The 27,878-nt window shown below is 43.6% G+C and overlaps 15 protein-coding genes across 15 annotated transcripts; 6 read left to right on the top strand and 9 right to left on the bottom strand.

The window, feature by feature from the left end:
- Positions 1–34: 34 nt before the first annotated feature.
- On the top strand, positions 35–805 carry J056_003266 (Release factor glutamine methyltransferase; the record flags this gene model as incomplete). Its single annotated transcript, XM_009268489.1, has 1 exon — positions 35–805. The coding sequence occupies one exon, from the start codon at positions 35–37 to the stop codon at positions 803–805; it is 771 nt and encodes a 256-aa protein (XP_009266764.1).
- A 589-nt stretch (positions 806–1,394) lies between these two features.
- On the top strand, positions 1,395–4,232 carry J056_003265 (Retrograde golgi family transport protein RGP1-like protein; the record flags this gene model as incomplete). Its single annotated transcript, XM_009268488.1, has 6 exons — positions 1,395–1,409; positions 1,459–1,551; positions 1,605–1,780; positions 2,132–3,533; positions 3,582–3,771; positions 3,826–4,232. 6 exons carry the CDS (start codon positions 1,395–1,397, stop codon positions 4,230–4,232), a joined length of 2,283 nt encoding a protein of 760 aa, XP_009266763.1.
- Positions 4,233–4,688: 456 nt separating this feature from the next.
- J056_003264 (Glycerol-3-phosphate dehydrogenase) lies at positions 4,689–6,033 on the top strand (the record flags this gene model as incomplete). Its single annotated transcript, XM_009268487.1, has 2 exons — positions 4,689–4,940; positions 4,996–6,033. 2 exons carry the CDS (start codon positions 4,689–4,691, stop codon positions 6,031–6,033), a joined length of 1,290 nt encoding a protein of 429 aa, XP_009266762.1.
- Positions 6,034–6,110: 77 nt separating this feature from the next.
- On the bottom strand, positions 6,111–6,509 carry J056_003263 (uncharacterized protein; the record flags this gene model as incomplete). Its single annotated transcript, XM_009268486.1, has 3 exons — positions 6,111–6,305; positions 6,350–6,444; positions 6,503–6,509. 3 exons carry the CDS (start codon positions 6,507–6,509, stop codon positions 6,111–6,113), a joined length of 297 nt encoding a protein of 98 aa, XP_009266761.1.
- A 30-nt stretch (positions 6,510–6,539) lies between these two features.
- J056_003262 (uncharacterized protein) lies at positions 6,540–6,839 on the top strand (the record flags this gene model as incomplete). The annotated part of the gene is made up of 1 exon (XM_009268485.1): positions 6,540–6,839. The coding sequence occupies one exon, from the start codon at positions 6,540–6,542 to the stop codon at positions 6,837–6,839; it is 300 nt and encodes a 99-aa protein (XP_009266760.1).
- A 55-nt stretch (positions 6,840–6,894) lies between these two features.
- Positions 6,895–10,905, bottom strand: J056_003261 (DNA repair helicase rad15; the record flags this gene model as incomplete). Its single annotated transcript, XM_009268484.1, has 8 exons — positions 6,895–8,078; positions 8,122–8,240; positions 8,297–8,489; positions 8,534–8,770; positions 8,816–8,939; positions 8,995–9,536; positions 9,586–9,639; positions 9,825–10,905. The coding sequence occupies 8 exons, from the start codon at positions 10,903–10,905 to the stop codon at positions 6,895–6,897; spliced, it is 3,534 nt and encodes a 1,177-aa protein (XP_009266759.1).
- Positions 10,906–10,932: 27 nt separating this feature from the next.
- J056_003260 (AP-2 complex subunit mu-A) lies at positions 10,933–12,416 on the top strand (the record flags this gene model as incomplete). Its single annotated transcript, XM_009268483.1, has 5 exons — positions 10,933–10,941; positions 10,986–11,050; positions 11,099–11,230; positions 11,280–12,309; positions 12,357–12,416. 5 exons carry the CDS (start codon positions 10,933–10,935, stop codon positions 12,414–12,416), a joined length of 1,296 nt encoding a protein of 431 aa, XP_009266758.1.
- Positions 12,417–12,456: 40 nt separating this feature from the next.
- Positions 12,457–14,215, bottom strand: J056_003259 (Protein CLP1; the record flags this gene model as incomplete). Its single annotated transcript, XM_009268482.1, has 6 exons — positions 12,457–12,960; positions 13,021–13,142; positions 13,190–13,306; positions 13,354–13,600; positions 13,655–13,715; positions 13,764–14,215. The coding sequence occupies 6 exons, from the start codon at positions 14,213–14,215 to the stop codon at positions 12,457–12,459; spliced, it is 1,503 nt and encodes a 500-aa protein (XP_009266757.1).
- A 63-nt stretch (positions 14,216–14,278) lies between these two features.
- Positions 14,279–15,982, bottom strand: J056_003258 (uncharacterized protein; the record flags this gene model as incomplete). Its single annotated transcript, XM_009268481.1, has 1 exon — positions 14,279–15,982. One exon carries the CDS (start codon positions 15,980–15,982, stop codon positions 14,279–14,281), a length of 1,704 nt encoding a protein of 567 aa, XP_009266756.1.
- A 226-nt stretch (positions 15,983–16,208) lies between these two features.
- Positions 16,209–17,375, bottom strand: J056_003257 (Protein phosphatase PTC7-like protein fig; the record flags this gene model as incomplete). The annotated part of the gene is made up of 5 exons (XM_009268480.1): positions 16,209–16,242; positions 16,290–16,303; positions 16,354–16,522; positions 16,569–16,612; positions 16,662–17,375. The coding sequence occupies 5 exons, from the start codon at positions 17,373–17,375 to the stop codon at positions 16,209–16,211; spliced, it is 975 nt and encodes a 324-aa protein (XP_009266755.1).
- Positions 17,376–17,477: 102 nt separating this feature from the next.
- Positions 17,478–18,164, top strand: J056_003256 (uncharacterized protein; the record flags this gene model as incomplete). The annotated part of the gene is made up of 1 exon (XM_009268479.1): positions 17,478–18,164. The coding sequence occupies one exon, from the start codon at positions 17,478–17,480 to the stop codon at positions 18,162–18,164; it is 687 nt and encodes a 228-aa protein (XP_009266754.1).
- A 72-nt stretch (positions 18,165–18,236) lies between these two features.
- On the bottom strand, positions 18,237–21,336 carry J056_003255 (Protein priB; the record flags this gene model as incomplete). The annotated part of the gene is made up of 4 exons (XM_009268478.1): positions 18,237–18,489; positions 18,540–20,004; positions 20,057–20,182; positions 20,226–21,336. The coding sequence occupies 4 exons, from the start codon at positions 21,334–21,336 to the stop codon at positions 18,237–18,239; spliced, it is 2,955 nt and encodes a 984-aa protein (XP_009266753.1).
- A 497-nt stretch (positions 21,337–21,833) lies between these two features.
- On the bottom strand, positions 21,834–22,169 carry J056_003254 (Putative sulfiredoxin; the record flags this gene model as incomplete). Its single annotated transcript, XM_009268477.1, has 1 exon — positions 21,834–22,169. The coding sequence occupies one exon, from the start codon at positions 22,167–22,169 to the stop codon at positions 21,834–21,836; it is 336 nt and encodes a 111-aa protein (XP_009266752.1).
- A 56-nt stretch (positions 22,170–22,225) lies between these two features.
- J056_003253 (uncharacterized protein) lies at positions 22,226–23,590 on the bottom strand (the record flags this gene model as incomplete). The annotated part of the gene is made up of 6 exons (XM_009268476.1): positions 22,226–22,996; positions 23,041–23,194; positions 23,242–23,253; positions 23,347–23,384; positions 23,427–23,458; positions 23,512–23,590. 6 exons carry the CDS (start codon positions 23,588–23,590, stop codon positions 22,226–22,228), a joined length of 1,086 nt encoding a protein of 361 aa, XP_009266751.1.
- A 1,217-nt stretch (positions 23,591–24,807) lies between these two features.
- On the bottom strand, positions 24,808–27,032 carry J056_003252 (Prolyl endopeptidase; the record flags this gene model as incomplete). Its single annotated transcript, XM_009268475.1, has 2 exons — positions 24,808–24,847; positions 24,892–27,032. The coding sequence occupies 2 exons, from the start codon at positions 27,030–27,032 to the stop codon at positions 24,808–24,810; spliced, it is 2,181 nt and encodes a 726-aa protein (XP_009266750.1).
- Positions 27,033–27,878: the final 846 nt, after the last annotated feature.

The raw sequence follows: 27,878 nt of genomic DNA, 5'->3' as shown, positions 1-27,878 counted from the left end.
ACCAATGAGAAGGCGGCTAACTGTAACGCGGAGAATGGTGGATAGCTTTGGCAGCGCAGACGCGTACAATGAGATTAGATGGGTTAGACAGAGCTGTAGGAGTGGCAAAGAGGCTGTATTCAAACTGGGACAGCGACTATCGGGGAAACCGCTGCAATTCGTTATAGGCAACCAGCCATTCAATAGTGCAGTGATTCAGTGTATTCCACCAACGCTTATTCCACGCCAGGAGACAGAATTCTGGGTAGACAAACTAATCGCGCGATTTTGTGATAATAGACAGCTTAGAGTGCTAGATCTGTGTACAGGGAGTGGGTGCATTGGTGTGAGTATTGCTAAGGAGCTGCACTGCGATAGCGTCGTGGTAGTGGACAGCTCACCCAAGGCGTGCAAGCTAGCTACAATCAACGCACGTAACAATCTCACCAAGGAGCAGCTCGAGAGGTTCGAGGTGAAGCAGATGGACATTCTCAGTGAATCTATAGACCTCAGCAGCTACAATGTTATTACTATCAATCCACCTTACATTACTCAACGCGATTACAAGACACTGCACTCAGAAGTCCGGGATTGGGAGGATAAAGATGCACTACTCGCTGGGGGAGATGAATACGGACTGGTGTTTTATAAGAGAATGATCTATTTACTCAAGGATGCGTTTAACAAACAAGTTTGGATGGAAGTTGGTTATAATCAGGCTCAATTGGTGGTAAAGCTGGCCAAGCAGAGTGGTGTAGCCAATGTGGAGCTTATAGAAGACCCATTTAACGACAGAATCAACAGAGTCGTCATTCTGCACTTATAAATGGTGTCTTCTACAAGCTACTCCACGCCTCTTGCTTCTTCCTGTTGCGCTCTTTTGACTTTTCCAGATTTCTACGCGTCCTATCGATCCTCTCTTCCCGCAAGCACTTTCCAAGCGCCTTGTCGATGGGATTGCATGCCCCGCTCAGCCTATTCAACCAACCTTTGTCTCTGCACTCTTGTAACTGGCGAATAACATCACCGCAAGCTTATTTTAATTTAAGTGAATCGATTGCCATGTGCATTGACCAGCTCACCTGCTTGCTTGTCGTCTGTGTACAGATGTGGATGCATTCAGTTGTTGGTGGTTGAAACTTGAGAGTGAGCGATAGCTAGGTGATTCAGGGGCAGAGTCTGATGATCCCTATACGAACAAAAAGTTTATTTAAGGTAAGTCGGCGCCAATTGAGTTTTCCGGGATGACGTCAGAAATCCACAAGAATGGGTGGCAACACGCAGAGAAGCAGGGTAGTTAGAAGAATAGAGTAAAGACTGAATGATGAATGGATGGATTTAAATTTTACCGTAAATAACTACAAAATATAAACTTAAATTGGCTACAACTACTTCTTGATTCCACACTACCAATAATGTCATCGCCACAGGTGGGAATTGGTATAACTATACGATATTTACCGCTCACACCCACACCAGCCACCAGGTACAAACAATCAGCCACAAAAGAGCGCTCGTGATACGGCGAAGACTTTCAACAAGTTCGCAAAGCGTGACCCATCACTTTATCCGGTGGGTTTTCTTAAGGGATTAAGGTTCGTAAGTACCGCACTAACACTCCACAGCTCGCAGGAATTATCGGCTCAATCGTCGTCGTCGCAGGATTCTTCTTCATGTCGAAAGCTGATTCCACCAAGGGCGAACGTAAGTTTGCTTCACAGACTTGGGCAGACAGGCTCTCAAACAAGGATTCTTCATTAAACGAATACAAAGAGGAGTTCAGAAAGGCGGCGGGGCGTCAGTAGGTGGTATATATTACTACAACACCCTCAATGACTCTGGATTTAACGAAACAATTTTAAACAATTTTGTAATTTATTATGAAATACGATCTGCACCGGCACCCCTGCACCACTCACCAACAAGTACGTAAATAATAAGCTTAAAATTTCAAGTATATTATTTGATAGCCGTATTTTGCAAAAACACAGGATTATAGCGATATATATAAATACCTACTAATGGATGGATTACGCGTTGAAATTAAATCTGATAAATACTACTACTTTGCAGGCGATAAGATAACATTCACGCTTAAATTTATAAATTCTCAGCCACAATCAACAATTCCATCTCCACACGCACATCAAAGGTCTCTGTCCGTATCCACGAATCATAACAATGGCGGTGTACTGAGTAACACACGCGCACAGCAGGCACAACTCAAACAACCTCCATCAAGATGTGGTCTCGTTGGTAAGAATTCTGATCCTGTACCTCAGAATGACGTTGGTATTGGTAAAGGCAGGCCTTCTACTTTACGACACAACAGACAAGTACAATCAATTGACCTCTCAAAGCGATTCTCATCTGCTGAGACGCTGTCCTCACCCTCACCACCCTCTTCTTCCTCTTCACCTTCTTCATTGTCAATTAACTCCACACAATCACCCACACGCTCTCCAAACCTCCCTTGGAGGCATCCCCACACGCGCAAAGCTTCAAACCTTTCCACTCCCACTCCCACATCTTCTACCATGCAGGATAACTCAACCTATCATAAACTGAATCGCAACCTCAAAACACCCCTACTTCCGAACCACGAGAAGATTCTATGGGCGACTGCTCAACTTTGTGGCAAAATTGAGCTCAATCGCTCGCTGATAAAGAGGAGCACCATGACTAACCGCAGATCGTCAAATGTACTCGGTGGAGGTGTCCTGGACGATGTAAAAGCAAATCCCCACAAACGCAGCAGTACACTGTTCAATTTCAGCCTCACGAACTGGTTCAACCACCTCAACAACTCGTCAAACTCAAACGACACCTCCAACACAACACTATCGATTTGGGAAACTAGGAGATCTGTCTTGGTTGTTGATAAAGTGCTTTCACCTAACCAAGACACCACAATCACTTTTCAACACACTCTGCCGATAACTTTACCACCCAGCTATCACGGCAAAATTGGTAAAATAACCTACGAGTTTGTTGTAGGTACTAATAAACAAAATGGAAATGCTCGCGTTATCAAAATACCAATAAAAGTACTCCCAAATGTCACAATTGATGAGGAAAGCAGGAGGTTTGATGTCCTCAAACCTATAATGGAAATCAACGAAGAAGCGATAGTGAAGGGTGGTGACGTTGGTTATGGCAGTGGTGCTGACAAGCAGGTAGTCAAAGCAAATACCCCAACAAACACCCCACCATCAAACACACCCTCAAACAGCTGCTTCGAAAAGGCTTACAAATACGCACAAAAGCTTTATTTAACAACTTACGACTCAATGCAAAGGAGTAGTTCAACTAATTCGTCCGGATACGACGGTCCTTTTGAAAATGCAGATATTGGCACCAGGGTCAGTGAGCAATGTCGTACAGCAATAGGAATTAGTTCGAGGAACTCACAGAAGGTCACCTACGAAATCACCAAGGATGATCTCAATATCGCTATTCTCTCCATAGTCAAGTCTACATTTAGATTGGGTGAGAGTGTGTTGGGTAAGATATCAATAAATAAACCCAATACTATGTGCGGTAAGGTTTTGAAGGTCGGTTTGTCTTCAAGTTTGTGGTATTATGTGCTAATTTTACAACAGTTATCAGCTACACTGGAAAGTCACGAAATTGCGAATGAGAATTATGCAAACCTCAATCAAAAGCATACGATAAACGCTACGCGTAAAGTACATTCAGAATTTCATCAACCTCTCGCAATCGACTTGTCCGAAATAGGTTTTTCGCTTGATGTACCTTCACACCAATCATCAGATTTCAAGACATCTATCTGTAAGTAGGAAGACAAGTTACAATAAAAGTATCTAACACATGACCAAAATTCAGTTGAAGTAAAGTGGATTATCAAGCTGTCATTTTTAGTAATAATACCAGTAATTGTGGAGGACCCGCAAGCACTCTCACCCAGACCATCAATAGGCAGCCTCGATTCATCCCCACTACCCACGCCAATTCTTCAGCCTATGCCACGCACTCCATTCACATCCTCAAGCTCAACATCAACGCCATCTTCCCCATCTACTACTAATCTCAATCTCGGTAATGGATTTTGCGCGAAAAGTGTAAATCACCTTGTCAACGTGGATCACATACCCAACTCGTTCAGGTCGCAGGATAGATTAGGAGGCGGGGATGGAAAAGGGAAGGAAGAGCTGATTCAATGCCAGATACCACTGAATGTTTTACCAAATTCAACAGACTACGAACCCGAATTGTGTAATATACTACTTTGAATAAGTTATTTGGTGATAATGCGTGAGTTATCTATTGCGTAATACGAATATTACCGAGTAATCCCGATGAACACCTCCAATTAGAATCACACAAAAAGCTTCTCGGAGGCGTTCGGAACTGTATCTGTCAATGCGCGGAGATCAACTATATCTTTATCAATCAAATATCTTCAGCGATTTCCAAAAACGTATTTGGTACCTCTTTTGATCGTGACATCATCGCGTCGCTTGGGTTCCAACGTTAAATTCTCTTGAATATTGACAATTACTTGAGCTTTATTTAAAAACTGTAAGCGAAATACTTAAAGGATTTGAACAATTTATTTAACAAGTACAGCACTTGGATCCGTTGTAAGTAGACAATCAACTGATCAACACAATTTAATCCCACGCAGACGATAAACTGAAATTGTAAGTAGTAGTATAGCCAATTCAACTCCCATTAAATAATCAAAGATGCCATTCGAACCACTTCAATCAATGACACCTGTTGGCGGTGACGAGAAGCCTTCACTCTCAAGATCATCTTCATTCAAGCGCAAACTATCCATTCCTTCCGTTGGATACAAGAGAGTTCTCGTTCTCGGCTCCGGCTCCTTCGGTAGCTGTTTAGCTGACCACTTGGCCGATATCGGTCACCAAACTAGAATCTGGGCGCGTAACGCTGATGTAGTTGAGTCTTTCAATACTCACCGCAAGAATCCAAAGGTGTGTATCACCCGTTCTACCTACACGATAGATTTCTCATTTGAAACACTCACAGTATCTCACCGACCACATATTCTCAAAGAACCTGAAAGCTGTCGGACCTGAATTCCCTTCATTTGAAGATCTCCTTCTATACAACGTCATTGTCATGGCAATCCCATCACAATCCATGTCATCAGTCCTGAAAAACTTGATACCTTTGTTCGAAGCCAAGAAGGATAAAGCCCCTCTGCTCGTATTCGCCAATAAGGGTATAGAGTCAGGTAGCTGTTTCCTCCCAATTGAAATTATTGAAAGAGAGTGTGGTAAGGATATTGCCAAAGTTGCTACTTTCTTATCTGGACCTTCATTTGCCAAGGAGATTGTGCAGAGAATGCCAACACAAGTAACCATCGCTTCCTTCTCTGCACAACACGCTGAACAGGCTTGTGAAGTGTTCCACCAAGGACACTTCCTCACCTTCTCATCCACTGATCCTGTCGGTGTCGAGTTGGCTGGTGCGTTGAAGAACGTATACGCCATAGCATCAGGTGTGGCATCAGGATTAGGTTTCCAACAAAACACAAGAGCAGGCTTGGTCACCAGAGCTAGCGCAGAGATGCAAAAAATTGGTACTGCATTTAACGCCGATCCACTCACTTTCCTCTCACTGGCCGGTGTCGGTGATCTCTTCCTGACGTGCTCATCTGAAAGCTCACGTAATTTCACCGTCGGTAAGAGATTGGGTGAGGGTGAAAAATTGGACCATATCTTAGAAACACTCGGATCAACTGCTGAGGGTGTGTTCACAGCCGATGCTGTGCATGAATTGCTCGGCAGGATAGAGATGTCAGCACCAATCGCTGAAGCTGTATACGATCTTCTCTACCAAGGTGCAACCGCTGCAGACATGGCAGACAGATTGATGGGTTTACCTTCGATGCCTGAAATGGCAAGACCTATGGTTAGGAGATCTTCACACTCTGAGAGATTCATGCAAGCTGTCGGTGTCCTTTCACCTGCTCAGTCACCTTCAGCAACTCCAAGTGGAAGCCCACCAGTGTCGAGACCACAATCTAGAACTGGTATTAATGCCCTCCCTGATGATAAGTAGGATTTATTTTTTGTGTTTAGTTATTATATGTTGCCTGTTTTAAATAAATATTCATACATGTTCTATGTTATAATCCACTATATCTCATCTGCTCCAAGTAGCATATTTGGAATACCTTCATTGATTTGGTATTTATGCTGGCAGTTACCGCACGTCATCTCTCCCTGGGTAACATCCATCTCCAGAAGAACCTTATGCAGCAGTCTCAAGAAATCTTCTGGTTGTCCGTCAATATCCTCCACGCTATCAAGTTTGAGTGAATCGTCACCGAGCTTGGTTGTGTGAGATTATCAAAATGGACTAAATATCTACTTACAGATTCCAACGTCGATTTCAATACACCATAATCAAGTTTAGGGAAGAAAGCTCTGATGAAGTCAGCGTTGAATTCCTGCTCTCTGATTTCAATTCCTTGGACATTTTTAAATGTTAGTGGATAGTTCTTCCCACTATCGACGCAACCCTTCACTGCACATGTCAAAATATTATGCGTAATTAATCTGACCATGGTGTTGGATGAGGGTGTTGAACAAGTCAAAGACAGGATGACTGAAATTGATCACAACAATTACAACTACCTTTCCATTATCGTTCAATTGGGCTCTACGCTTCCCCCGACACCCTCAAACGCCGTTCCAGTTGGTCAAGTAGGCGAGTTGCCAAATACTCAATTGTACAGAGTGGACAAGTCTCTAGGCACGCAAGTATTGGAATCCGTCAGATCAGCACTGGAGTCTCACAATCACGTCAAGTCCGTCGAATTACAATTCCCTCATTCTAGGAGAGTCAAAAGGGATGAACTTTGACGGATTGTCTGCTTTAAACAATGTATCTAATGTATATATATGTTAATAAGTTAAATTACTGCGTCATAGGGATATCTATCAATGCGTTATCATCAATCCCACCAGTATCATCGATATCACTATCACCGCTAGAATCGCCAACTCCATCTGCAACTCCGTCAACAACTCCATCGACGTTCATATGATCTTTATCAGTGAGTGCTACAGCTGCGAGATCACTCTCCTTATCCAACCTCTGTCTCTCTAAAACATGATCCATTGTCCACAAACTGACCCCAGTTTGAGAATGATCAAATGGTTGAGCCATAGTCCTGACAAACCTCTTTGCGAGAGATATAGCCATATCGGTTGAAAGATTCGATGATGTTTCAGCGATGTATTGATTAATCCAACGTGGTAACTTTGCTCTTTTATCTGATCTCGCGAATCGCTTATCGGCAAAGATCATCAAACCGTAATCAGATTTACCTCTCAAAACTCTACCTACACACTGCGCAGCGTGTCTCATTGCGTCGAAAGTTAAGAAATCTGATTCACGTATTCTGTGATTATCACGTAGGTATTCTAAACGAGCTTTGAGTATACGAGATTCTGTGTATTGGTATGGAACTCCAAACATTATAACAGCCCGACCAAAATGATGATCAAAATCTATTCCTTCACTCACTTTCCCTCGTGCCACCGATAACATAACTGCTCCACGTCCATTATCGCAAGCTTTACGGAAGTTCTCTAATGCTATGCTTGTCTCGGGTGCGTCGGGTGTTTCAACGAAAATAAGCTTGTGCTTCCACACTTCATCGAGTATTTGCATCTCATTCCACGCACTTACTATACTCTCCATGTACAAATAACTAGGAAAGAAGGCTACTATACCGTCAGGAATAACTTTCGAGTATTCTATCAACATCTGTCCATAATTGCGGACGACGGCTGGGTCGTTCCTTACCTCAAATCGTGAACTGACTGCTACTTGGTCACTGCCTCTTGTTATAACCATTGGAATGAAACAGTTCCTAGATAGTGTCATTGGATACGATTCTTGCACTATCGCGTTGAAATTGAGCATCTTTGGATACATATCTAATGGTGATATGGTACCAGATGTGATGATTACTGATGAGAACCTGTCAAAGACTGGGGCTATTGCTATACTAGCGTCTTGACAAGTGAGGTGAAATATTGGATTTGGTATTGTTGCAGTTTCTGTTTCAAATGGCTCAAGTATGAGCAGGAAGCCTTTGAATTTGTTAGACTGCTTTTTCACCTGGCGCAGACAAACCCTTTTCATATGTTGAAACAAGTGTTGCAAATGCAGCAACAGACTGCAAAGACGAATACTCGTCCAGCCTCTCGAGCTCTAAAGTTTTAATAAGGTTTGAGAGTCTGTCTGAGCAAAACCTGGAATTAGCGTGTTAGCTAAGACTGTTTGAGCAGTGTTTTTTGCTATAACCCACCTCAATGGCTTCCTCTCGATAAAGGTGATATCCCGAAGGTGCTGTAAGAAGGACAGTGGGGTCTCTGCGACGACGTGCAGAACACGCATGCGAGTCTTTAAATATTCGACAAATCTTTTCAAGAAGGCAATGAAATGCTCTGCCTTGCGAATATTTCCAGGTATAGCCTCTTTGAGAAGGTCGTCGGGTAGTACTGTGTGAAATGTTAGATGGTACTAGAGTGCTTGTTTTACACACCTGGATTACTTAATACATCCTCTTCCTGCCGCCTTATCATGGCCATTTCATCATTTGGTGGAGGTGCGTCGGAATCTTGCATCCCTTCAACCAATTTGGCATATTCATCTTGTAGCCTCTGAGCGTCGTTCTGTTTAGCTTCTGAGATTTTATCTGATAGTCTATCGACACTCCTCGAAGCACTTTCGAGCATTGGACGGGTTAGATCTATACTGAGTGACTCAATGCAGACGTTATCTGGTGTATTTAATTAGTGTTTTTGTAAGGCTATGTTTCACTCACCTATGTTGTGTGCTTCGTCAAACACGACGATAGCGTCCTTCGACATTTCTCTAGATACCATCTCGGCAACTTTAGGATCTAGGAGATAGTGGAAAGAGTAGATTATAGTGTTGCAAAATTGGACCTTTTAAGAGATAATGAGGATCAAGAGAGGTTAAAGAGGAGTTTAAACCACTAACCATTCGTCTAACGCTGAAATATGGACAAAGACCTTTCTGTTGACCAAACTTGCGAACATCCTCAATTGTCCAGATTCCAGGAGGGATGATCTCACCTGGTGCTAGCTCTGACAAGTTCTCATGATAGCTACAGAGCTCGTGACTCGATGGATCGTCTCTGCCTCTCTGTACAGCATGAGCAGAAGTGAGATCTCTGCACCTAGCATCAACAGCTTTACCGCGTCTCTCCTGGCTAATTGAAGGATGAAGGCAGAGATTTTTACGTGAACTAAGTCCTAAGCCGGTATAGCCACTATCTTTAGCGGCGTAACCTTGATCAGCTCTGTAAGCCATCAATCTCTTCAATTCTGCAAGAGCTTTTTCAATTTCTGGTACTGTGCGCGAGCAGTATACCAGCTTTCTGTCTGCGTCGTAATGCTGCTGATAGGCGACGATAAGTGATAGCAGCGACACAGTCTTTCCGGTCCCAGAAGGCATTTCTAGTACGCAGTGGCCACCAGCGTCGAGTGTCTTTTTGAGATCGCGCATGTAGCTGTACTGCTCTGTGGTTGTTGTGAGTATTGGGTGTCGAGTAGGCGTTTACAGCCTGACCTGGATATATACGATCGTACGGGAAACAAACGGGAAGATCATCGAGATAGAAAACTGAGAGGAGTGGGAGTGAGAGTGGTGGATGGTGTCATGGAGAATACGGACTCATGATGAGAATGAGAGTGTGGAAAGAAGGAAGAAGATAAACATATGAAATTAATTAATACGGCTTTACATTAAAATGTTGTTTATAGACATTCTTGATGCGTTCTCTGTGTTGTCTGGGTTGCTTGGATTACCTGATATTTCAGTTTTCTCTGGGTTATATACGTTATTGGCAGTCTCCAGGTTGTCTGCATTATCGACGGTTTCTGAATTATCTGCGATATCCACAGTATCATCGTCTTCCTTTTTTTCAATAACGCTATCAACGATGTTATCAACAGTATTATCAACGCTATTGGCACCACTGTCAACACCGCCGCTGTTAGCAAGACCACCAACACCACTTTGATGGTTATCATCAATCTTCTGGCGCTGTTGATCCATTCTCTTTTGCTCCAATTGAGATTTATGTTGAGCCATAATCATTTTATACTCTCTCGTACGCTTATCGAGCTTATTAAGAGGGACGCCTGAAGGAGTAATGATATTTGCTGGATTGATAGATTCTTCGAACCCCTGATTGCTGTTGGTTGTAGTTGTAGGGATAAGTGGCGGAGGTCTATTGCTGTATTCACTGTGCTGCGAGCCCAGCCAAGATTTCAAACGGAGTGTACTACCACTCAAACTTCTAATATGCTTCGTATGTTCCGACCACCTGCGTGTTTTGTAATTTGATTTTGAGTGAGTGTCTAATGGAACTGGTACTATGTAATTCTGTGGTATACGCGGTGCAGAAGAAACAACGTAATCAGGGCGTTGATTAACGGGGAATTTAACTGGTGGAGGTGTCTGACCTTGATCTTGGAGTTCAAGTTGTTTCTTTATAAAAGGTTCAAATAACTCCTCAACGTGGCTATAATCAGGTTTAGCAAAATCAGGTGCAGGGATCTGTGGACGATATGGATCAGCTTTAGGTGGACGTGTACGTGAAGTAACTTTTGAAGAAGAAGCAATAGCGTTATTAACTGAGCTATTAAAAGGTAAAGGTGCTTGTCTTTTACGTTTATTCATATTTATATCTATATTCTGTGATCCTTGTGGGATTAATGAGTATTTTGCACCTAGCTTTCTGCCTTTCTTTCCAGGTATACTGGGCAGTGTATCATTATCGAATTCATTATCGAAATCTTCATCTGAATGTTGTAAATCACCCGAGTTAAACTCATTGAAGTCGTTAACTTCTTTGACCTCGTTAACCTCTTTGAACTCATTCATCGTTGTACTTGTTCAAACCAACCAATCATGATCTCTGTGTGTATTTACCATTAATTTTAAAAAGGCTTATAAACTTCAAGGGTGTCTATATTATGAATTCCAAGGGTGAAGTTCTATCTTCAAGGCTGTTCAGATCTGATATAAAGTGAGTTGATAGAAACTTCATGCGATTTAATAGCCAACCCTTCAAAAGACGTTCTATTAGCGATATATTTAGAGTTCAAGTCGTTAGTAACCCAGATGTACGCTCCCCTATAATCACACTCGGTTCTACTTCATTCTTCCACGTTAGACATAACAACTTATACGTAATGGCTGTTACAAAGTGAATTCTTTTCGTCAGTTTCCTTTCACCTATCTCACATCACCCCCAGATGTAACGCCCTAGCTGCACTCGTTTTCGAATTCATTTTCAAGTTTATCAAAGTTTGTACAAGCTACCTAGGTCAACTCACTGAAGACTCGGTAAAGAACAACTTTGTCTTGATTTACGAGTTACTTGATGAAATTGTTGATTTCGGCTACCCGCAAAACTCCGAAATTGACGCTCTAAAAATGTACATCACCACCCAAGGCGTTAAATCTGATCATGCTATTACTCAAGACTCCTCAAAGATTACCTCACAAGCAACAGGTGCTACTTCATGGCGTAGATCTGACGTTAGATATAGAAAGAATGAGGCTTTTGTTGACGTTATCGAGAACGTTAATTACTTGATGAGCGCTCAAGGTACTCAACTGAGAGCTGACGTTGATGGCCAAATTCTCATGAGGGCTTACCTATCTGGCATGCCTGAATGCAAATTTGGTCTCAATGATAAACTGGTCTTAGAAAGAAGTGACAAGACGCGTATAGTCGACGATAGCGCTCTCGGTGGTGCTGTTGAATTAGATGATTGTCAATTTCATCAGTGCGTTAGGTTATCGAGGTTTGAACAAGACAGAATCATCTCGTTCATCCCGCCAGACGGTGAATTCGAACTGATGAGGTATCGTTCAACTAAAAACGTCAATCTTCCTTTCAAAATTACTCCCATCGTAAACGAAATTGGTAGATCTACAGTTGAATACACTATCCGCATAAAAGCAAATTTTGACTCCAAACTGAGTGCAAATACTGTCAATCTTCGTATACCAACTCCACTTAACACCACTCAAGTAAAATGCAATGCCCCAATGGGTAAGGCTAAGTATGTACCTGATGAGAATCACATTGTTTGGAAAATCCCTCGCATGCAGGGTCAATCGGAGGCTACGCTAACTGCTGATGCTGATCTCACTTCTACAACAACAAGACAAACCTGGTCTCGCTCCCCCATCAACGTTGATTTCCAAGTTTTAATGTTCACATCTTCAGGTTTGCTCGTCAGGTTTTTGAAAGTATTTGAGAAATCAAACTATCAGGTGAGGTGGGCATTTCATCTCTTAACCCATTTTAACATACAATCCAGTCCGTAAAATGGGTGCGCTACCTCACAAAATCACAAGGATCATATCAAGTTAGATTTTAGTTTATATTATACCAGGAATAAATTATCATATCAAATCAAATTAAGTGTCTTGCCATTCGAATGAACCAAAAACTGCATTTAGTGAGGGCAATCTTCCAGGAGATGGTGCAAGTACCGTGATCGTACGCTTTGCGCTATCGATAGCAGTGACAATTAAAAATCCAACCAAGTCTGCACGTATGAGGTCCTTACTATCAATATCACCTTCAAATTCCTTGGCATGCTTATTCAATACATTATTACTATCTGGCCATTTTACGAGATAGAGTAGTGAATGAACAAGCGTAAGCAACTGCGAAGAACTTTCAAAGTTTACCCTCTCAAGTTGCGTATTCTCCAAAACTCTACTTGCACCAATCGGTAGAGCAGAAGAAGGTGCAACTTTATCCTCTGTGATTTTGAATACTTTAAGATTATCTATCTTTATTGTCATTGATTGAGGTGACAATTGCTCATCTGAAATATTTGACATGTTCCCGTAGAAGAATGACTTGATTTGAGCTGCTTGTATGCGCGACCTGTACGCGTCGTCTGTTTCGACAGCCTTAAGTTGTTTGTTTAGTTTACTTTAGTTATTCAGACTCGCGTAAATACTTCTACTCACGCCACCAGATTTTGGTACTTTAAGTATCTTGATATTCTGTGCAATGTTCGCATCCAGCGACTTTAACAGTCTTTGCATCTCAATATAAAGTTTTTCATGACCAATAACAAGTAAAACATCCACTTGAATCTCTTGTTAGAATGGAGCAATTAAAATAGCTCAAACGCACCTCTGAAAGCATGTAGAGCATGCTTGATCAAGTCGTACTTGCTGTTTTTATCGTCTGAGCCGATATTCGCAGAGGTGAAAGCAGCTGGAGTGTCGATAAAAACACCAGACGATCGAGCTAATTGCAATTGTGAGAAATTTTATAAAATCAACACCTAAACACACCTTTGGCGTCTCTCTCCAAACGCATATCCAGCCTCCGGGCAAGAGCCTCAAGTAAAATCTTGTATACTTTTGGATTTCGGGCGGGAGATGCGTGTGCATATGGCAAAGCCTGTGGTATAAGGGCAGCAGAGTTGTCTAGGGCTGCACCAGAAGTGGAACAAGAACCAAATGCATTCACAGGTGATGTTGTTTGAGTGGATGTTGAGTATGCAGTGGCAGATAGAGTTCCAGGAGGAAGTGGACCACCCTGGGAGTGATTAAAGTGTTAGAAAACTTAACCTCATAACCCCGCCCCACTCACATCAGATGGATCGAGATTCACAAAGATCGGTGTCCAACCTTTGCCTGTTCTTGCAGCGTAGCTGCGTATGTTGTGAGAGAAATTACACTAAATAATACAGCTGACACACTTGAGTAGCGTCTTGGATAATGTCGACTTGCCACTGTCTTCCTGTCCAATGACCATAACTCGATATCCCGAACTGGAAGCATCTACAGCGTTTACATATCCAGGTAGTCGCTCATTGGGTTTTTCTGGGGAGGGCTTGAAATCACTTTGGGTATTTCTAGCCTTAATACGCTGCTGCTCGAAAGCCAAGTGTAGATTCAAGTACGTGATAAGCGGAGTCTCATTGGACGTGTACTCGACGAGACTCTGACCGGTAATTTCAAGCTTACAGCCAGTCCACGTGTAGATCGAGCACTTTAATTCGTCCTTGAGTGCCAACGATTTCTCAAGACTAAGCTCACAGCCGTTAAGCTCTGCTCTGCCCTCAACCAGTCTTATACTCAGCTCCTCGTTTACGTCTAGCTCTAGTCTAAATTCATTCAGAGGCGGGATCGACACTACTCTTTGCGTCATGAGATGGCCGTATGAAATCAAGAAGCTAAATAAATCAAATATAATATTAATATCAATGTATAGTCAATCACGAATTAAGTCCAAAATTAATTTATTCCATTCCTTATCTTCCTCTCTCTTCTCCTCGTGTTTGAGTGCAGCTTCAACCACTTTAAACACTGCAGATTGCCATCTGATAGCCCCGCCGAAGCCACCAATACCTTCAGCATACGCATCCCAGCTCCACTTCCATATCTTGTCTGGTGTGTTTGGCGTGCCTGTCTTTCTCGCGATGAGCAAGTGAAGCGCTAATACTTTCGGTAACTCTACAGGCACATCCGTTTTGTCTGGTGGTGTGCTCAGCGTAGCTGTGAATTCTTTCATAGTCTTGAGACTTTCAATGCTCTCCTTCAACGCAGATCTCGCCAGTGCAACTGATTCAGGTTCAAGCTCATCTTCAGGCTCCACATCGCTAACTTGAACCAGACCATCTGTAAACTTATCAATCATCTTAACGAATGCCTCCATCTCGGCTACTATCACGCAATTGCCCTGATCACCACTCTCAGCAATACTGACAGCATCTGGACTTGGTGTGCGTGGTTTTGATACAGCAGCTACTCTACCTAGTGCTGAGTGGATAGGTGTGGGTGAGGCGTTTCTGGTTTTGGTTGTTGCTGTCGAATCCGTTGATGGTGCCGTTGTAGCTTTCCTTACTTGTTTTCCATTCAATTGTGGAGTCGCTGGCTTCTTCACGCTAAAAGCTAACATAGCAGACCAGATAAGGTGGACGGTAATTCTCGCTACCCAAGCCTCAGACTCAGGTTGGCACGGACCAGTCATCTTTACTAGTATTTTCTTTGATGCATCCATTCCTTTGGAAAGAGCTTTGAGGTGGTATGGAAGGGGATTGAACTCAATATTTCCATTCTTGCGAGTGATGGTGTTTGCATCTGGGTATGACTCACGCAATCCCGAGGCAAGCAAACCAAGATAGCTACGCAGAGCTTTAATTGTAGGGTTGACAACTCTAACGACGTGCCCATCAAGCTTCTCTAAACTATCTTTAATGAGATCCTTAGCGAGCTGTGGGATTTTACCCTCCTCAAAAGCATCCAATATGGTATTCTTAATAATCCACGCCGTGTGAGCTAATTCGAAAGCGAAATGCTGAGCATTGTTGATTTGCTGCTGTGAAGATGGGATTGGGAGAGGAGTTGGAGGGGGTGGTGAGGGAGTTCTCCGAGTGGATGGGTTGTTGAGAGTATCAGATTGAGATTGAGTTGGAGAGTGATTTGGGTTACATACGCTAATAAAAGAGGGATCAGCGCATACCATAGCTAGAAGAGGATCAAGCTGAGAAGAGAAAACGCTGAGGTAGCGATGAACCTGTCTAGCAACAGCTCTGAGGAGGTATACGTCCGTTTTAGCCACTTCTAATTCCTGTACGATCTGATTGGCTAATGAATAAACATTAGCCTTCTTTGGTGATCTTCTATTTTTGTAAGAAACTCCGTCAGCGGGACCAGAGAGGGACGTGCTTGAGGACATGAAAACCTTGTTAACGCCATCAAGCAAGCGTGATGAGACCATAGCGATGTAAGTGGATTCACCAGAACCAGCTGAGGGTTCAAAAGAAGAAGTGGAGGGAGAAGGAGAAGGAGTGGATTGCTTGAATCGATTCTTTGATGGCTCAGAGCCACCGCGAGTGAGTGGCTGTGATTTAGACCTAGAATCTGGTGATGTAGGACGTGATCTGATAGACCTGTATAGATTAAACGCGACCATTGTTTCTTATTTTAAGGTGGCTTCTCTGCGGCTGAATCTATAAAGAATTGAAAGTTTTGTATTCTGCGCCTTTGTGAGCTTCTAAGTTTCTAATTAGATTCCTTTGTTTCCATTGTTTCTGCTTTTTACCCACTTTGTTGAAAAGATTTGCATTCACGTTCAAGAAATGATTTTGCCGAATACACGCTAAAGTTAAATCTCGAAAATTTGCTTAAATTAATAAATATCATTTTTCTACAAATGCTGTCAGTACTGTTACGCTGTTGTGCCGTTGTTAGTCTGCTCGATTCACCCCTTCACAACCCACTCATCAACCTTGCCCTGCGAATTTTCATCAGCCCTGAATTTTTACGTCATTATTATCCACTCACACCTATAAATCCCTTGATTTTCTCCTGTCTAGCAGATAACTCTATCGGTGACACCTTGAATTCATCCTCCATGCATATCTTTGCATATGAAACAAGCGTATCTGCAAACGCCTGTGACTTTTCCGTCATATGTGCGTTCGGCATGTGATCTTCCACTGCCTGTTTAAGTCTGTCGGCCAACATTAGAGCAGGTGGAGGTGAGTATGATGACATACTGGATAATCTCATTTAAGAAAACGTTATCTCCGAGGCCGTCTGTCTTGGGGATTTTTAAACCATGTTGGCTAATATGGTCATTTAACACCCACAAATAACAGTACGCAATCGCCCTCTTGTAGACGCGTTTCAAACACATCTGATGAGTGCGCATAATCAGTTATATGATTCTTATCAATCCCCTTCCTCAATTTAGATAGCTGGAATGGGCAATTGAAGAAATGTGTCTGCTGCTTAGTCGATTCTATGACTTGTGCATCTCTAATTAACACAAAAGTGCTATCACCGAGATTAGCACCCTTGAGTAAACCTGAGTGTGCATCTAGAGTAACCACACACGCCGTGCTGCTTCCCGCCTTGACATCTTCCATTCCCAAAACACCTTTGTGTCCGGCATCTATCAAATCCATAGGCACAGCCTCAGATGCATTCATTCCGCCTGCCTTCTTCGCTGCTGCCCACATGAGCGTCTGTGAAAATTTCGATGGATCTACTTTTGCACTGAACCATCCACCGACACCGTCCGCAATACCAAGTGCAATCCCGCTTTCGTCTTTGTGTGGCTCAATGAACCAGAAGTCCTCGCCTGCATCTCCAATGACGTTCAATCTATCGCCCATCATTTGTGATCTCCACTGCGCCACCTCATGCTTATCGTCGTACGCCAACTGCTTCTTGAACGATTCTTCGGAAGCGAGACGAGGTTTTGAAGACCACGAGCAGCCAACGTGGAAGGTGTATTGGCGTAATTGAGTGGTTTGTTTTAATTGTCTAGCGTGTCTGGCCAGATTTCCAAATCTCAACATCGTTGTGCTTGTGCAACCATGCCAAAGGAGGAGGATTATGATGGTATTACAAGAACACGCGCTAAACACGCAAACAGAACAAGAAAGAAGCGGAAAGCGGAGATGGCGGCGGAAGCAGGGACATCAACAACGGCATCAGCATCATCATCAAATCCAGCTCCACTAGCATCACGTAATTACACCCTCACAATGCTCAGTATCGATACTCTCCAACGCGTTAAGGATGATATAGCCAACGAAAAGATCAATGATGAGGACATTGAGCGTGCTATGCCCCAGGATAAGAAAAAGACCAAAAAGCAAACCAAGAAAATACCGCATATACTCGTCAAAGACGCACAGAAGATATCAGATGACGTATTTGCAGGTGTCTCTCTTCAGCCGTTGACAAAATGTTGCTTTTGCATCAAACAATTCAAAGATAAACACGATAAACCATTCAATGATAAGCGGATTGGTGGTCATCTCATCCAGTGCTCCCATAAAGCAGGTCATGACGTGGAGTACGTTAAGCAGCACGTCTCCGTAAAGCTTAAAATGATTATCAACAGCCGAACCTTATTAGATGACGCTAAGGAGAGAGAATTTCAACGTATCAATGCTAAAGGCAAGAAGAGGAGGACAGTACTGTCTAACCTTCAGTCACATTCGAGTACTTCGCAAGTGATCAGTGATAGATTAGATGACTTTCTTAAAAGGTATGACGACAGTGAGACTGAAGATGAGGACCACAAGAAGCACTCTCCCTTTCTCAATTCTGATTTGGCTGCTATCTACAGTAAGACATAGCATACAATGTACAATAGCAGAATGTACTCATGCATTGTAAAATAAGCAAGTAATTTTGTATAAAAACGGTTGTTAGATATTGTGCGCGTGCTGATTGTATGAGTGATTCTGCGAGTGACTGAATACCTGATTATTCACCTGGCCATGCGTCGACACAGGCTGTCTCGGTCTAGAATATTGCTGAGACATGGAAGTTGATGCATTTGCCGGTGTCTGCGGCCTGGAAATATTCCTCGGTGTCTGTGACGGTGTGATACCTTTAGGAGTCAAGAATCCACTGCGCATTACACCCCCCGAAATAGAATCTAAAGGACCGCCAAAACCACTGCAGTATTTAGTAAGCAACAATTCCACAACACGCCTTTTTCGACCCACGGCAGTAGCACATTTTCCCAAAAGCCATTCTGATAAAGTGCATCCATCGCCTGTGCTTGTTCGTTGATGGTTTTCAGATCCATGCTCATATAATCCCCACTAGTGCCCTCAAATGCCGCCTGAGCCTGTGCGTATTCGTCAAGCTGCGGTGTGTGAGGTTGCGGGTGTGTCTGCGAATTTACTGGCGGCTGATGTGGCGGTGGCATAAACGCAACACTCTCATCTATCAGATCCGTCATACTGTTCTTGCCTTGATCGCCGACGAGACGGTCGAATATCTCGTTGCGGTTCCTGAATCCCCCATCATCCTCTCCTGTCGTAGGAGGTCCAATAAGCGCCTGAAGGAATGCGGCGTAGAGCGCAGGAGTATGTCGCGCATCTACTGCTACTCCAGCAAACAAATTAGCTATTTCTGACACTTGTCCTGTTATCATAGTATTGTCTATCCCTATTGCTGCATGATAAGGACTGAACTGCGGACGCATAAATTTGAGAAGCGAGACTGCAGCATATGTAATGAAAACAAAGTGCGAATCTACACTATACTTCAGCCAGCCATTCGGACCAAGCTCTTTCTTTGTGATAGATAGCAACTCCATAGCGAAGTGGTAGCATTTCGCAAAAAAGTACGGCGTGTCTACGTTACTCGTTTCGAGGGAGCTCTGTAATCCGAAGGAAAACACGGCAAGAGACCAATAATTAAACATAAACTTGCTAATACTGATTATATACGCGTGCTGTTCTGCCGAGCCCTGAATGCGACTATTGTTGTGAAGCACCTTCTCGATCCACTCGACGAGCTGACTCTCGAACATAACCGTGATAAGCATGTAATTCACATCTGCGCCTAAACCGGAAGGTGTTGAGGCGGAGTAGAGGAAGTCGATGCAGCGTGACACTATGCGCTGCATCTCGCAGTAAGCCGCAACGCGGTAGTCCTCGGGATTACTCATTTCATTGCGCGCCCAGTCGCTAACGTGTCGAATAATGTAATCTTCGCGATGGCTTGTAGATGGAGGCTTGCCCATTTGTGCCGACAGCGAGCGGTCCGTGATATAGCAAAGAATCCATACGCGCTCGCGACACCTGAGTTCACGCTCACGCTGAGCATCGTCGCTACCAGGCATACTCTGCGCCGATGCCTTTTTGTGTAGATTGAGATCTGTAGCTACGCGCAGCGCAAGACCAAGCAACAACCACGTCTTGTCTTCCTCAAACCGCCGCGAGGGCCCTATACCCCAATACACGAGAACGAGATAACCCATCACAATCTCAACACTCTTGAATCCGCGCGAAGGCACGTCGAATGCGAGCTTGCGTGCTACTTTTTGGAGTTTTGGTTGAAGGTGGGGCATTTGAGTGTAGAACTTGGACGCCACTGCACACACTGCCGTTAGGAGAAAGGGCGAGCGCGATGCGACAAGCGAGGGCGTGTGGAAACCTTCATCGAGAACGCAAGTGTGTACTGGAGGGGTAGTGTTAGAGTGGGTGTAGAGTGTACAAGCAAAATCACTCACGGTTCATGTACTTATAGTAAATGTGAAAAAGGTTACTAATGTCTTGGTCCGAGCAGAAATTGAGTATTTCTGGTTTGACTTGGCGTTCGATGAAGATACGACGGAGGGGAAGCATCGACATGGGTCCTGTTTTGCATCAGTGACGTGCACCAAAATGTCAACTACCCACCTGGTGTATAGTACTCATCCGATGCCACACCAATGCCCTCCGATTTCTGATCTCTAAGCATGGCCTCCACCTGCTCATTCTTTTCTTTCTCGCAAACATTAGGTGAAGAGCCGTCCGTCTCCTCGTTATTGAGGATTGTTTGAAGATCAGGTCGCTGCGAATTTCGTGCGCTGTAGCGTCGGTTGTTGAGACTGGCCTCAGCAAGAAGACCGAGAGGGTTGAGGGTGTCGTCAGGTAGGCTATGAAGTTTAGGTGAAGCTGGTCTCTCATGATGTTGAGGGGTCCGCTCAGCATTTGTAGTATTAGTGGGGTTGTTGGCGTTGTTAATGCCATTGGCATTAGTGGTATCATTTTTATGCGTCATTCCAGGTGAGCTAACTTGAAATGCATTAACGAGCTGGTCTAGCGGAGTGACGCTGTTTCCGTGAATATGAGGCTGTTTGTTATGCAACTGGACCATTCTTTCATTCTGGTCGAGAATTTGATTATTGTAGCTTAAAATAGACTCTTGAAATTGCATTAACCAAGCGGCTGCTTCCAGCTGCTGTGCTCTTGAGCCGCTCATGAGCTTCTCCAAGGAGTTGATTGAGTGGCGATTCAGTGTCGGCCTGCCATTGTGGGGGAGTTTGCTAGTGCTAGCCTCGGCGGAGCTGTACTGTGAGTTATCAGACTGAGGGGTTCCTGGATTGAATGTTCTGAGGACGCCATCGACTGTCTCAGACATGGAAGAAAGCGAATTTGCGAGATGATCGGGTTTCTTTGTACTGCGTCTGCCTCTATTTGACTCTTCGAAGATGCACTCATGGCCGCCGTTGAAGCAGCGCTTGCATTTTACACCTTCCGAAGCACCGATACAGCGCATCTTTACTCTCCTGCACACCAGGCAGGCTCTACTTCCCCTGCTAAGCTTTGGCTTCTCTGAGCCATCCTTGTTGAGCCTCGGAGTAGATTGCTGCGTCTTGCGCTTCTTTGGGTCGCTGTGGTTATCAAGCTGACTGCGTTTGCGGGTGTCGTCGTGGTGGATATCGTAGGCGTAGTCATCAGCGTCGGCGTCGGCGTCGGCATCAGCTTCATCGTCAACGCGAGGTTTATAATCGTCCATCTGGGACATTTGATGATGGCGGTGGGGCTTGAAGGTCGGGCTCGGTTAAAGAGATGCGCGAGTACCGGAGTGAGGGGAGTGTGGAGTCGCAGGCCAGGTAATCTAAAGAGATATTCAAGGGTGTACTTGATATACAAAGCAACCTTTTGAAAGCTGTTCATCCCCACATCGCTCAACTGGGACAAGTCCTATTGAAATGCAACAAACAATAGTAGGCAGTAAACAGGTCGCATATAATAAATATCAATAAAAGTATTACAATAAAAATATTATGTACGTGTCAAGCAGGTGACCCCTCGTCTTGGGAATGAATCCTCGAAGCGGTTGTTTTAATTGCACGGTTTATCACTATTAGCGTGTGTCTGGGTTAAGAGAAGGCATCAGCCACTGCCCGGAGGTACAGCTTCCATCCCAACAATTTATCACGCTGATTTGGTTGAAGGAAGGTGAAGGCGCCATCGCGGTATTTATACCAAAAATTTGAAATTTTATTTTAAATACAGATTCTAAACGGGCGAGCTTGAGCCTAAGTGTGCTCGTATTGTTGTGCTTGGTACATCCACTATCCTCGCTCTTATCGTCTCTTTGCTCGTTCTTTTGGCGGCTTCGAAGCGGTGGCAACCACCAAAGCTAAAGTAATATGACTGTCCTTGGTCATTTTTAGCTCTCCAAATCTCAATCGGAGTAAACACATCGCCTTTTTGATAGTCTTGGATAAACTTCTCGACTTTCACTTCGTCTAGTTCTGGTGGAAAAGGCCTGTTAATCACCCTCATTGGCACATCGTGTATATTATCTGTTCTCTCGCTCTGGAAGACACTCGAATTTGGTAGCGTAGTCATTGTTACCACTAAAAATGGAAAACTTGGATATATTACCTAAGAGCTACATTGATACATTAATATGAATTACCATTGAAACGCAACGCCCTAGTAGAGCGATCGTCGTCCACAATACTATCTTGGAGACCTGCGCCTTTATGGCTCACCCCCAATTCCGTGTCGGCCGACGGTGCCCTGTCAAGCCCCGGAGAAACAGTCGCAGAAAGCTTATCGTCCATCTCATACTCACGCTCCACCTCTGTGCGTATGTGTATTGCTGACTGTCCTTGGCCTGCCTCGCCCGATCTCCCCCTGCTCGAACTGACTTGCACGTTGTGAACAGATAGTATCTTTCTCACGTCAATTCTCGACAAGAGTGTGTATAATACTGAGATACTGTAGATCTTACCAAAGTTGAATTGAAAAATAGACCACGCGAAGTTGTGTGTGACACCCGCGTAAAGGATTAGATTGATTGTCACCCAGACCGAAGTAAAAGCCGCAGTCTTCATTGTGAAGTTGAGTATAGAGCCGAGAATCATCTCTGTGCTGTTGAAATTGAGTCTGCGACGCTCGCGCAGCAGATGAATAACGAGGAAAAGTGATATCCAGATGTCCGTGGCAGTGGAAAACGCTAACCACGAACTGGCACAGATCTTGCTCTGGATACGATTTGACTCCGTGAAGAGGACGAACTCCGATAGGAAATAGGTACAAGCGATACCAAATGCGAGCGCTATCGTCATACCCGTAACGGCTACCACTACAACGATGTAGCTCCGCGTCACTCTCCAGCAGCGGTTCAAAAAGAACGACTGACAGACGACGGAGATGATAGAGGAGACCACCTAAAGATGTGAGACATTTGCAAATACCCCAAATTGCAACTCACTGGCTCGCTCCACCATGTCCATGAACTGTTGTTCCACACTTTGAGATCACCAAAGCCACTGATTAGCGGTGTCCAGAGCATCTCGAAAAAACAAGCACTCTGGAAAAGCCCGGCCACCATAAGAAATCCAACTATGCTCTTGTTGAGGGTGGAGCTGTTTAGTATTGTGAGCGTGAAGAATGGCATGTGAATATGACCCACTCGTTGGGGAAGCTTTGTGTGATTTAAGAGGTTGAGGTGGGGGTGAAAGCAATAACTCACAATTCTATCGTGATGTTAGAATGAGTCGTTAGGATCGTGTATCACTCACTGTAATAATCAAGCCCTTGCATCCCAAGAATGGCCTATAACTTGTTAGCAAGACAACGAATACGCGTCTGTCTCACCATCAGAATAAGGTTGAGTACGCATCCAATCACTGAAATACATTTAGCTTGTCTTCTCATCTTCTCATCACCCATTCTGACCCACTGTAACACCCCAGATTCGCGGGAATATTTGAAGCCAGGCCTTCAAGAACAGGATTGTCGTAGGCTTGTGGAGAAGCCATTTGAAAGTGTTTGTTGGCGGTAAGGCTGCAAGCAGCTTACGATTGATTAATTAAGCTGTCAAAAGGGCAACCTTGCATTCCAAATCTCTGCAGCTTCATGCATATTCACAGGATAAACTAAAATGTACCGTTTCTGGGTTTGCGAAGATTGTGAATTTAAGTAATACGTGCTTCACAGCTTTAGCACCTCTTCAGATTATCAAAAGAAGAGGGTTCTTTTAACAGAGGGTGTTATCCAGGTGTCCAGTGCATTTATGAGTATCATAATTTTACTTCTGAGTATCAATTTGTCTTGATATCCTTCTCATACATAATCTGCCGTCTGTCAATAAATTCCAAAGAAGCCGACGCCGGACGTCACCAATATCGAGGTTATTTGGAGATATATCTATATTTCTGTGTTTTATTTCTGCTTTGTTATTTCTCATTTCTCATTTCTGCTTTCTCTTCATTTGATATCCAGTTACACACCTATCGTGGGGAAATGTGACAGACGGACTTATCACCTCTTTCTTCATCAATCAAAAAAGAGCTTTTATTTCAACTATTTGGTATGTATCAAACGTGGTATACGACCGACAAGCTATAATCACTTCCCTTCAACTCTCAAATCATATATTGCGGGCAACTGAGATGCTCGACTTGTTCTTCTTGACAAAGTCTAAAAATACCGTCTCCTCAACGAGTGCTTCGATCCACAAATCGTTGATGTTTGCTGAGAATTTGGGTATCGATCCGCCTAGGGAAAATTCAGTGGGGGTTTTTTGGACAAATTGGCTATTCACCGCGCTAAAGCATTACCTGGTGGGCATTGAATAGTTGATCAAAGCCCACTCCATCCTTAAAGGCTATGAAGAAGTTTTCTGAAAGTGCAGGAGCTTTTGAGCTACTATGCTTGATTGCAAATCAAGCAAGCACGCACCGTTCATGTTGATTGTTGGTTTTCATTAAATATCATCTGTTTTAAACCCGTCTTATTGTCTTCAATGGGCTGTGTGGTGCACTCAGGAACATGGAGTCAGCTGCCTATTCCGAGGTGTAGATAATGATAAGTAGGCAATTTATGCAATTTAAATTAGCTATGGCCAAGTTAAGTGACATCCCAAAGAAGTTATAGTATATAGTGTTCCTGAACCCTCTAGAACTGCACATGTTCCAAATGCGACGAACGATAGTGTATGAATTAGGTATTTACACAACTGTAGTTTATTGCAAATCTACTTGAACCATTTCAAACCAAGCTCATTTGCTGCGAATCTATCTTATGTTAGCTGATGACGACAACTAAATATGTTACTCACGTGTACTTGTCTGTTGCCTCAAGGATTCTCATCTGTGTAGACTTCCCCGCGCCGTGGCCGGCCTTAGTTTCTATTCTAGCCAACTTCACCTGCTCAATATGAGAATGCTGAAGCTCTGCGATCATCTTAGTCGTGTGACAGCTAACAACTCTATCGTCGTGGGCTGCCGAAGTGAGCAGCATTGCTGGATATATCTTATCTTTGATTTCTTGAGATCTATGGAGAGGTGAATAGGCGTGCAGATGATCGAAATCAGACGGGTCGTCAGGATTTCCATAATCTGATGTCCACGCTCTGCCGATGGTCCATTTGTGAAATTTAAGCATATCAAGGACACCCACATCGACAATAGAGACGGCAATATTGTTTGACAAGTCTTGCTGAGCAGCGACAGCAGCGAGCAAACCCCCGTTGCTGCCACCATTAACGATGATAGAACCCTTTCCAGCGTAGCCAGTATCCACAAGGAAATCTGATGCGGATAAAAAGTCTGAGAAGCCATTCTGCTTTAAATCCAAAATACCATCCTTATGCCACTTCTCTCCATATTCTGATCCACCTCTAATGTTTGCCACGGCCAAACCAGCCCTAAAATGCTTCACGAACGTAAGCGCTGAAGGTGAGAAAAATGGGAGAACGCTAATCGAGAAACCACCATATCCAAACAGAAAGAACGGTGCGTTCTTTGGTGTGTCTTTGTGCCTAGTTATAAATATTGGCACTTTAGTACCGTCTTTTGAAGTATAAAATTGCTGCTCAGTCATAAACTCTGTGGGGCTCAACCCATGCACTTCAGTAGAACGGAAGGTGCTTGACGCGTGTTTATCAAAGTCAAACGATAACACCGTACCAGGTGTTGTGTAGCTAGTGGTTGAAATGAAAAGTTTCGACTGATCAGATTCACCGGTAACTTGATTTATGGTACCAGTGAAGTCGTCGAAGAGTCTGTAGAGATAGCGCCCATCTGATAGTGAGTGCACAATAAGCTCGCTTTTGACATCTCTCAAATAAACCAACACCAGCTTGTCATTGTTGACGACAGAGGCATCAGTAAGAACAGCAGCATTGTCTTCAGCAATAAAGTCCTTCCACTCGATACTTGATGAATCGTAGACGTCTGCTGTTACAATTTTGAAATTATCAGCCATCTCGTTTGTTTGAAGATAAAGCTTTGATCCGTCGTTATCAATGACACTATACTCATGCTTGAACTCTCCAACAACATCAATCCACTTCATATTCGCTGATATTTTAGCGTTCTGGGGATCCTTCAAGTCAGCAACTTTCAAGAGGTTGCGTCTAGATGTGTCTTTAGACACTGTGAGAACTACATAACGACTATCATCTGTCGTCCCAGCAGACCACATATGAGTTGGGTTTTGTGAGTCTGAGAGAACCAATACATCTTCAGACTGAGGCGTGTTGACTTTATGGAAGTACAACTTAGCGTTTTCATTCGCGTCTGTCTCGAGACCGGCTTTGTCTTCGTTTGCAGCACCGTGTGCGCCTTCTGCTACGTCGTACCGCTGGTAAAAGAAGCCTTCATCTCCCAACCAACCGATGCTGGAGAACTTGACATATCTCACTTCATCTGAGAATCTGGACTGATCAGTTTCATGTGATCCACTGTGCTCATTGAAGGGTGACGATGCCGAGCGGACATAAAGAGTGACCCAGTCACTTCCCGAGCGGCTAATACCGTATGCAAAGTACTTTGCGGTTTTTGAGAATGCTGCCGTCGCGAGACTTGCCGACTTATCTTCAGAAAGCTGATTTGGGTCGAAGAAGACGTCGCTGTCACGACTGTCAAGGTTTTTAGAGGAGCGGATGACCGCGTGGGGCATAAGGCCTGAGTTCTCTGACCAGTATGCAATTTTATTCTTCTTTATTGAAGGTGCGCTGAACTTTGGATAGCTCATATTGTCCGTGAGTGCAGCCTTAAACTCGTCCCTATAGCTCACGTCCTCCATGTAGTTGCCAAAGAGCTTGTTTTGTGCATCCACAAAATCAGCACTCTCTTTCGACTGAGACGGAGGCGTTTCCAGCCAAGCATACGGATCTTTAACGCTGACGAAGCCATTCTTCTTGGATTTGAATTCAAGGACATTTCCCTCATCGCGGCGTACTCTAGGATAATTCATAATTGAACGCATCGCGCGTGTTGAAATATGTGGTGGTCTGATTATTGACCTTTGCAGCATACGAAAGAGCAAGTCAAAGATCTCGCCAGCAAAATTCAATTTTCAATAACAAAGATTTATAGATACTTACAGGATATGTTATGTTGGTTACTAATATGTTCTGCATCTACAAACCAGTGATTGCTTTTTGGTTTCCTTGGTTTTTTTTTTTTGTCATGGAGTAACCTTCAAATATTGCCTTCTATAGGAATCGCACCATTCTCTCATACTTTGTCCGTTTTAAAGCGCAGTGCTGACAAAAAAGTGTTGAAGAAGCCCATCAAGGTTGCTTTAAGGACAAGCTAAAAGGTCGGATTAATGCTTAAAATTGGGAGAAATTATTTGTCTAGCTCAAAACCGCCTAAATTTTGATATCGCTGAAATTGCGTCATCTCAAATTCAATTAGTTTAGCTGGAATTTGCAGCGATGATTTCTGGATTCATATCGTCAGATTGTATGTTTTATTTGCACTTGTCATACTCACTATTACAGGTAGGAAAAAATGGGAAACACGAACAAAGTTTGGCGAGGTTTAGCGACTTTGATTTCACAAAAGTACAAAATAACAAGAAAATTTAAATAACCTTGTGCTTCGTTTTTTCGCAGCTTTTTCGCTTGGCTTGTTTGACATCCCTCCTCAGAATGACCATTACCCTTATCAGCAGCGACAACCGCGAAATGAATACATGATGTCGAGAGGCGAGCGTTGTTCCGGTGAAATCACTGAGAAAGTATGATTGATCAAAAGGGTACAATGAGTCAGATATGGACGATGACCGACAAGCGTGTTAAGGTTTGGGCTTGTC

Source organism: Wallemia ichthyophaga, assembly GCF_000400465.1.
Source record: "Wallemia ichthyophaga EXF-994 unplaced genomic scaffold scaffold4, whole genome shotgun sequence".
Taxonomy (NCBI): domain Eukaryota; kingdom Fungi; phylum Basidiomycota; class Wallemiomycetes; order Wallemiales; family Wallemiaceae; genus Wallemia; species Wallemia ichthyophaga.
Note: the sequence above shows the minus strand (reverse complement) of the source record. Positions and strands in the feature narration are given on the sequence as shown.